Here is a 9,536-nt window from a genome sequence, read left to right as displayed (position 1 = left end):
CCAGGTAACGCCCCCGATTGATCACACACCAGAGCGCTTGCGACATGAGCCAACTATCATTAAATATTAACTGGGTGTTCAAAGTTCATAAACACCATAAATAAAAGTAATATTATACGGAAGTAAAGGTACTGTCAACTAGCAATGCGAGGTAGGCTGATTTTTGATCAAATTTTGATTTATGTTTGATGTTTTCTGTGTTCTGTTTGTCATAATGATTATGTCAGAAGCAAAGAATATATTGGAAATATAAGCCATGTGTGAAAAGATTCAGACTTTAAATTGTAAGTTTTACATTTAATGACTGCAATTGGGTGAACACGGTGCTAATAAACTAGTATAAATGTACCTTTTACTACTTTGCTATTCCACAAATAGGTATAGTGCTACAAAATTAACGTTACATATTCTGTGATGGCATAACTCAATGTTTTAAAACAAGATCAAATAGCTGTGGGTGTTCAATGAACCAAATATTCGTTGTCATCAGTTTCCATGAGGAGCAAAAACACCTGCACATACTGTGATCATGGCTGCTAAGATGCCTTCTCAGGGTAGGTGAATTTTTCATTTTCTAACAGTGAAATAATTTGATTAAACACCATTATGGAATAATAAACTCTATATTAATTTGATTCATGTTTGCTCTTTAAAGGAGGTTCCTCTGTACAGTCAGATCTCAGAATTGTGATCGTAGGAAATGCTGGAGATCATAAGAATAAAGTGGTAAAATCAGTGCTGAACTGTGAGAATCCGACAGGAGTGAAAGTTGGGCTCTGTACTTTACATCAGTGTGAACATGAAGGAATAAGGATCAGTGTTGTTGAAGCACCAGGATGGGATAAAGTCTCAAAGCAAACCCCAAAAAGCATCAAGAAAGAAGTTGTCAGAAGCGTGTCACTATGTCCTCCAGGACCTCACGCTCTTCTTCTGGTCATTCCTGTAAAAACTCTCTCTAAAGAACCTTCTACCAGTGAAATTACAGCAGCACAGATGCACATGGAGTTGCTGTCAGAGCGCATCTGGAAACACACTATCCTGCTGTTTGCTTGTGATGATGGCCTGGAGGAACCACAAATCAAAGAGCACATTCGCGGCTCAAAAAAAATCCTGGAAAAGTGTGGAGGACGATCCTATGTTCTTCAGAAGAGCGCTTGGGAATCTCCCGCTCAGATCAATGAACTATTAAAGAAGATAGACAACCTGGTGAAGGAGAATCATGGTGATTTCTTCATACCACAAGCTGAACTGAAGCATGAAGTCATACCGCGCAAGACAAAAGCGTCTGGAAAGAGTGAGATCAGACACAGACGTGGAAGTTTGGACAATCCTCCTACCTGTGAGTATAATTTCACAAAAGCCACAGCTGCTCTCACACTTAATAAAGCACTGATTTATTAATGTTGTTTTCTTTTACAGTGAATAAAGATAAAGGAGATTCTAGGGAGAGGAAAGAAACCAAAGAGGCTGACAAACATACACCTTTAGAAGACACTCCAAAAATCTACATGGACGTCAAACAGTTTGTAGTGATATTGATGGCTGTAGTTGGAGCACTTATTGGTGCAGTTACTGGAGCTCAAAATGGAGTTTCAGGGTCTTGCATGGGAATAATCTTTGGTGTTGTTGTAGGGATTTTACTTGCCAGTTTCTCCATGTACATTTACACTCCACACATTTATTCACACTCTTATCTAAAGAAACCTACACAGCGTACATCATAAGCACTTGAATCACAAAGTTTGGAAGTTACAAGCTAGTACAGATATAAAAGTGCAAACAGTCCAGCTTTATATGCTTTATATTAAAGATGTGCAGGTGTTTGCTGGATTTTGTGTCCTGTTGTGTTCATGGATTTGCCTGAGCGATTGTGTGAAGAAGAGAATGTGGAGTCCAGAGCTACAGTGAAAACAGCAATATACTTTATAAACACGCTGATGTTTCTTAAATCTTCTGTGAAGGATCTTACACATTTCAGGTGTTTTTTTTAAACACATCAGCGTGTTTTATTATGTTTCTCGTGTGTCATCATGGGGCTTTAAATGACTGTACAAGCACTGTGCAAATAAAATTTATTTTTCACTAAAATAATTTTTGTTTGTTTAGGATATGTATAGGTTACGTCTAAACTAAATTTATGGCCCAGTAAGCAGATACTAAGATTTTGGAAAATATATTGACATTTAATGGTATTTCATTGCAGTTTATTGGTAAATCATAAACACACGTGTCATAAATAATGTCAGGCCATTTTCCATTTCTGGAGTTTGCACCTACTGCAACAATTTACTGATAAAACAAGCTCCGGCTCTGGAATAAGCAAGAGTTTATTCATGGAACTACAGAGAGATGAAATTCATTAGATTCACTGGAAATATTACTTTATCTTTTGTTGATTCCCATTTGTTGGTGCTTTCATCCTTTATGCATTTATTAAATGTAAACTATTTAGGATATAATGTACTATGAATAGGTTTAAAGTGTTTCTAGTGAGGTTTAGTTTTGTGGAGCTCATAGCGCCCTCTGCTGTCAGCGCCTCGTGTGGCTACCGGAAATACAACGTGCTGCATCCCGGAAATACTCACTGCTAGTGGCGCGAAATCTCTGGTCATTCTTGGGTAATTACATTAAACTGCGTCTTAAACTGTTTTAAATGGTGTTTCTAAATCTTGTATAAGACATGGGCATCCATACTCAAGTGTACAGAAGGATGAAATAACTTTTCAGGACAAAGACAACATGAAGAGCAACAAATAAATACGAGTAAAGGTAATACAAATGTGCAAAAGACAATCTGAGTTGAGCTGTGACTAATTTTATGAGCTCATATTTATGTAGAAGTTACATGGAATATTATTTAAAATAAAAATCACACTGTCAAAATTCAAGTCAGACTGTAGTACTATTTAAAATAAAATAAGGAAAGCATATTAACAAAGCAAAAAAATTAAATGCTGACCAGTTACAGGACCTAAAATACCCTACATTTGAGTCTAGAACCTTGAAAAAAGTCCATATTATCTGTCAGAGTTGTTAGTGCAGTCTGTAACTGTATTTATCTACTATAATGTTTGCTTTATATTTTTCCAACATACTGTTTTGTGTAATAAATTGGTGTATTTGCATGTATTTATAATACACTGTCAATTAAACATGTCTTCACATTATTAATTGAGATGTTTTGAATGTGTCTGTAGGTGAAGATGAGCAAACGCAGATCAGCCGCTCTCACTGAAATCCAGCGCGTCTGAACTATTTTAAACATTTCTTTCAAAACATTACATGTTTTCAGCAGTTTTTGTTTTTAGTTTGTTCCAAAAGGTTTATGTATAATTGTATAAATGTAAGAAATCTGGTTCATAATTCAGAAGCTAAATTATTTATTTTTTTCAGTCAACAAAATTCACAGGTTTATGAAATATTCAGCTTAAATATTTCCAAAACCTGCTTAACTGGTATAATCATGTAGTATTTTGTAGAACACTTCTTTAATATTATTAACATGTTTCCACATTTTCCATGCTTTGTCCCAATGGATACATAAATAAATAAAAAAGACCCCCCAAAACTCTTGCTGCAGGATATTTTTCTCACAAAAACCCATCACTTCGCTTCAGAAGGCCTTTATTAACCCCCTGGAGCTGTATGGATTATATTTATGATGGATGGATGCATTTTTTTGGGCTTCAAAACACGCCCCCTGTCCACTACCATTATAAATCTTTGGAGAGCAAGAATATTTTTAAATATATCTCCGATTGTGTTCGTCTGAAAGAAGATAGTCATATACACCTAGGATGGCTTGAGGGTGAGTAAATCATGGGATAATTTTCATTTTTGGGTGAACTAACCCTGTATATCGCAGATGTTTCATATCATAGTTTTGCCGGATCCTCGTGGACCAACGATGAAGACGGAGTTACTTTCTCCAGTGCATTTCAACAGCTCCAGCAAGTGCCTGAACACACACACACACACACACACACAGACAGACACAGACAGAGCGTAAGAATCCACACACACATTTACAGCAGACAGGTCAGATATTGTGTAACTGGACACACTCGTGCTGTGAGTCCAGACCCGCGGGCTGATCCGGCAGCTTCTGGTAACACAGTCTCTCATGCAGAAGCCTCTGAGCCTGCAGACACGATCACACCAGTAAACACTGCAGAAATGTGTAGAGACAGAATCATCAGAAAACCATTTGACATTACACAGAAGAACATGTATTTAATGTCAATTAACCAGACACACAGTTACAAATTTTGCAATCTTTATGTATTAAAGGTCTTTATGTATTTGCAACTGTATAGCTGATATTTGAGAAAGTATCTGGATTTTTGAAACATATGACCAACTATGAGATCCTACGAAATCACACCACCAGAGCTCGCATGCGCCTTATATCCAATTATTAAATATTAATTTACCAGGGTAAAGTATTGTTCAAAGTTCATAAACAACACCATAAACTGCATAAAGGAAAGTATTTTTTATACGGATGTAAAGGTACAGAAAAACAAGCTGCTAACAAGGCGAGGTAGGCTGATACTATATCAAATTTTTCTTATTGTTTGATATATTTTCTGTGCTTGGAAAAACTTTTTTTTATCAATTTCTATGAAGAGCAAAAACACCTGAGCAGCTGCACATACTGTGATCATGGGTGATACATCTTCTAAGAGTAGGTGTGATTTATTTTTTTTATTTTTTATTTTTTATTTCAATAGAATAATTCGATTAGACACCATTATGCAGTAATATGAATTGATGAGAATCATGGTGATTTCTTCATTCCTCAAGATCAACTGATCGAGAAAAGGGTAGAAATATTTCGTGAACGTGAGCAGACACATGGAACTTTCCATATAAATGTTCTTAACGGTGAGTATTTTTCCACAAAACCCGCAGCTGCTCTCACAATTACTAAAGCACTGATTTATAAGTGTTATTTGCTTTTACAGTGAAATATGAAATCAAAGAAGATCCAGAAAAGAAGACAAAGAAAGTATATATGGACACCCACAAATTGACGGCTATAGTTGGAGCACTGATTGGTTCAGTTGCTGGAGCTCAATATGGAGTTTCAGGGTCTTGCATGGGAATAATATATGGTGTTCTTGTAGGGATTGCGCTTGGAAAATTGGTATGATCAAAAAGTTATGGTAACATGTTTGTACATTACTTTTTTGTTACGATCACCAGCTGGAGTGCCTTTGATATCAACCATAGGGCACTCCCCTCATGTTCATTGCCTTTCACACATGGACTACACTTCCCATAATCCATTGCTCAGACTCATCATGTGTGATTACATCCACCTGTGTCTCATTTACCTTGTTAACCTATATAAGCCTGGTTTATTCAGTCATTCATTGTGAAATCGTTCACTGCGTTTCTGAGTGCTCTGTCTTTGGTTTCTCATGTTCATGGTTTTTGACTTCTTGCTCATTTCCTTTGGACAGTTTACTTGTGTTTTGATCTCTGCCTGTTTTTTAGATTATGTCTTTGGGTTACCCTTTTAATAAACTACTGCATTTGGATCCTCAATCTTTGTGTCTCAGAGCAGTTTGTGACACTTCAACTTTTCTTATAGGTTTCTTAAGTTATATGAGATTCAATTAGCTATTTTTTTTTTTTTTTTTGTCAGTTTAATATAATTTAACGTGACATGATTTATACAGCCAAGTTGATTGTTATTATGAATTTAGAACAGCAACTGAACTGAAGTTTTTTTTTACAGCATACATTTGCATTCAAATTTATCCAGAACAACATCATAAGCAACAGAATCATAAGGAACGTTTGAAAGTTGAACAGATACAAGCTAGTACAGATATAAGTGCAAACAGTCCAGAATAGTATTTTATGTTTTTAAGTAAAAGAAATATATATTTGTGAATGTGCATTGTGCATATTACAAGTAATGAAAGTTATGTAATCAGATTACTTTTTCAAGTAATGAATTACTTTTAAATTTGCAACGAAATATCTTGAGTTACCTTTTCCCTCTGATTCCTTGACTCAAGATGATTCGATTGCATGCTTACTATGATGTCATGTTCTGTCATGAAATGTTTTCCGCCATTTTGAATTTTCTGAAAAACATACTTTTCGAACTCCTCCTAGGCGGTTGCTCCGATTTTCACGAAAATTGAACCAGACCATCTTCAGACCATGCCATAGACTGTAAAAAAATATGGACCTAGTGTCCGTGATGTCAGCCGTAGGTTTCTGAAGAGCGTTTTTGAAGCCTAAATGGGGCCGTCGCCATCTTGACAGCACTCCCGGAAAACTGAAAATGGGCAAAGAGGCGGGACATGGGTGGAGCTGAGGTGCCTGGTTGCTTAAACCACGCCTGCCTAGCGCAATGTGAATGTCAAGTTGTCTAATATATGGATGGAAGATATTGGTGGTTAATTTGAACCGAACTTTTGCATTCCAGCTTACTATTGAGGTAAGTTTACCTTAAAATACAAAAGAAAACTTGAAATAACTATTTATTTGTTATTGATTTTATACCACACAAGGTTTAAAACGCTGCAGCACTTTTAATTCATGTGGTTACGTTCCTTTGCAACAAAATTCAGTATGGCCTGTCTTGGTTAAAAGCCCACTCACCACGACAAGGTGCACCAAACACCAAATGCCAGGTATGTGATGTTCATATATCTTTGAACTGGATTTATTTCCAGGTATAACTGTGTACTCAAAATGTGTCTTTGACTCTCATTTATATAGTTAACTATATTTTAAATAAACTTAAATAAACAAAAAATTATATATTTCTTTTATCATTGCATTCTTTCTTAGTTCACTCAGTCACATTCCTGACCTAAGGGCTCATTATGCGGCTAATTAGGGGCAGGGTCTTAATCACCTCAGGTGTGAATCACAGCATTATTCATGAAGAACACACCTCCATACGGCCATCCTAAACAAAAAGTGTCTTAGAAATTTTAAATGAATACATTGTTTTATGTGTCTGAGCAGGCAGAATGATTTTTACATCATTGTGAAGCAAAAACTGTAGGCTAAATATACAGTTCCCAAAAGTCTTGTGAAGAAATATTTAGTATGTGTTTTGAGGCCTTATTTCAGTGACTTATTTATTTATTTATTTTTTCAAAAACCCTGCATATACGCAATTCTCTCAAAAATACAAACATGTACATACTTGTTGCTCACATATTATTGTAGCTTTGTTTCTGCTGAATACAGTGTAATGAGACTTTTGTCAATAATATGTTTATAAGCAACTGAAAAAAGCACAATGTCAGGGCATGTCAAAACTACACCACGACCCCAAATCAGCCTCAGACTCCAGAGGGTTTTAAACGGTCCTATCTCTCTCATATGTAGCTTTGGAAAATCCGATTCATTCTATTGAATCACTTTGTTCAGAAGGTTCTTAATGAACCGATTCACTGATTCAAGTCCTTTATGCATTTCAGGGGGTATTCCAGAAAGCAGGTTATGTGACATACCTGGGTATGTTTAAGAATAGGTAAGCAGATAACCTCAACTTTTGGTTCCAAAAAACAGAGGTAACTTTCAAGGTATGTACGTAGCCATAGCAACTTACTCTCTGAACATAAATTGCTCCAGAGCAGCTCATATTCCAGGGTTAGTTTGCTTAAGAGGTATTCAGATGCATGTTATATAATTAATATAGATATATTAATGTAACTAATTTGTCATATAGCTACAGTTATATAAAATTGATTATATTATACAATATATATATATATATATATATATATATATATATATATATATATATATATATATATATATATATACGTAGAACAAAATGCACTTATTTAAATGACACCATTATGATGCCTTATTTTATGGCTGTTACATTCATTCAAGCTATTTGAATTTCTAGTGCAGTGTGTGAGGGTGGGCGCTATAATGAATTATTGTTATTTTAGTCACAAGAATTGGGCCAATAGTAGTCAGACTGTTATGCCAGTACAATCACATTATGGATCTAAGCACTAGTTTGAATCTGCTATCTCGTCTTTCTGACACGTGCAGATTACTCTTTCAAAAACTTTTAGCACGTTTTTACTATTACAGCTCTCAAAGTTAACTAATCGTGAAAAGTGTTGCATTGCATTTAGATCTATGGCATTATATTTAGATCGTGGCATGAAAGGTTGCAGTGATGAACATTGTAGCCGATCACAGACATGTTGTTGAGCGCATGAAAGCAGTGGTCTCGTCATTATAACTCAATTTCTGCACACTATCGAATGCTTTCATCTTAACTAACAGTGCAAACTCGATTTAACTACAACCCGAATTCTGGAAATGTTGGGAGGTTTTTTAAAATTTGAATAAAATGAAAACTAAAAGACTTTCAAATCAAATGAGCCAATATTTTATTCACAATAGAACATGGATAACAAATGTTTAAACTGAGAAATTTTACACTTTTATCCACTAAATGAGCTCATTTCAAATTTGTTGCCTGTTACAGGTCTCAAAAAAGTTGGCACGGGGGCAACAAATGGCTGAAAAAGCAAGACATTTTGAAAAGATTCAGCTAAGAAGAACATCTAGCAACTAATTAAGTTAATTGATATCAGGTCTGTAACATGATTAGCTATAAAAGGGATGTCTTAGAGAGGCAGAGTCTCTCAGAAGTAAAGATGAGCAGAGCTGTGAAAGAGTGCGTAAAAAGATTGTGGAGTACTTTAAAAACAATGTTCCTCAACGTCAAATTGCAAAGGCTTTGCAAATCTCATCATCTACAGTGCATAACATCATCAAAAGATTCAGAGAAACTGGAGAAATCTCTGTGCGTAAGGGACAAGGCCGAAGTCCTTTAATGGATGCCCGTGGTCTTCGGGCCCTCAGACGACACTGCATCACTCATCGGCATGATTGTGTCAATGACATTACTAAATGGGCTCAGGAATACTTCCAGAAACCACTGTTGGTAAACACAATCCGCTGTGCCATCTGCAGATGCCAACTAAAGCTCTATCATGCAAAAAGGAAGCCATATGTGAACATGGTCCAGAAGTGCCGTCGTGTCCTGTGGGACAAGGCTCATTTAAAATTGACTGTTTCAAAGTGGAAAAGTGTTCTATGGTCAGACGAGTCCAAATTTGACATTCTTGTTGGAAATCACGGACGCCGTGTCCTCCGGGCTAAAGAGGAGGGAGACCTTCCAGCGTGTTATCAGCATTCAGCTCAAAAGCCAGCATCTCTGATGGTATGGTGGTGCATAAGTGCATACGGTATGGGCAGCTTCATGTTTTGGAAGGCACTATGAATGCTGAAAGGTATATAAAGGTTTCCAGATGACGTCTATTTCAGGGAAGGCCTTGTGTATTTCAGCAGGACAATGCAAAACCACATACTGCAGCTATTACAACAGCATGGCTTTGTCATAGAAGAGTCCGGGTGCTAAATTGGCCTGCCTGCAGTCCAGATCTTTCACCCATAGAGAACATTTGGCGCACCATTAAACGAAAAATACGTCAAAGACGACCACGAACTCTTCAGCAGCTGGAAAC

General features: G+C 36.3%; 1 protein-coding gene and 1 long non-coding RNA gene across 3 annotated transcripts in view; one reads left to right on the top strand and one right to left on the bottom strand.

Moving 5' to 3' along the window:
* Positions 1-9,536, bottom strand: part of LOC127513925 (uncharacterized) — a 757,994-nt gene that overhangs the window by 276,122 nt on the left and 472,336 nt on the right. The gene's annotated exons all lie outside the window — the stretch shown is intronic.
* Positions 75-5,553, top strand: LOC127513912 (GTPase IMAP family member 4-like). 2 transcript variants are annotated; one of them, XM_051896127.1, is made up of 8 exons: positions 75-151; positions 491-554; positions 656-1,339; positions 1,420-2,769; positions 3,198-4,543; positions 4,630-4,687; positions 4,807-4,887; positions 4,968-5,553. In XM_051896127.1, the coding sequence occupies exons 2-4, from the start codon at positions 530-532 to the stop codon at positions 1,722-1,724; spliced, it is 1,014 nt and encodes a 337-aa protein (XP_051752087.1). In that variant the 5' UTR covers positions 75-151; positions 491-529; the 3' UTR covers positions 1,725-2,769; positions 3,198-4,543; positions 4,630-4,687; positions 4,807-4,887; positions 4,968-5,553. The 2 variants fall into 2 exon arrangements, with proteins under 2 accessions (XP_051752087.1, XP_051752088.1); XM_051896128.1 differs by lacking the exon at positions 75-151 and having other exon boundaries at positions 158-554; positions 4,630-4,691.

The sequence above is a fragment of the Ctenopharyngodon idella genome, chromosome 6 (genome assembly GCF_019924925.1).
Source record: "Ctenopharyngodon idella isolate HZGC_01 chromosome 6, HZGC01, whole genome shotgun sequence".
Taxonomy (NCBI): Eukaryota; Metazoa; Chordata; class Actinopteri; order Cypriniformes; family Xenocyprididae; genus Ctenopharyngodon; species Ctenopharyngodon idella.
Note: the sequence above shows the minus strand (reverse complement) of the source record. Positions and strands in the feature narration are given on the sequence as shown.

Coding starts and splice junctions, on each gene's coding strand:
- LOC127513912 (XM_051896127.1), top strand. CDS start 530: ATGGCTGCTAAGATGCCTTCTCAGG. Junction 555..655: donor TGCTAAGATGCCTTCTCAGG/GTAGGTGAATTT, acceptor TGCTCTTTAAAG/GAGGTTCCTCTGTACAGTCA. Junction 1,340..1,419: donor TTTGGACAATCCTCCTACCT/GTGAGTATAATT, acceptor TTTCTTTTACAG/TGAATAAAGATAAAGGAGAT.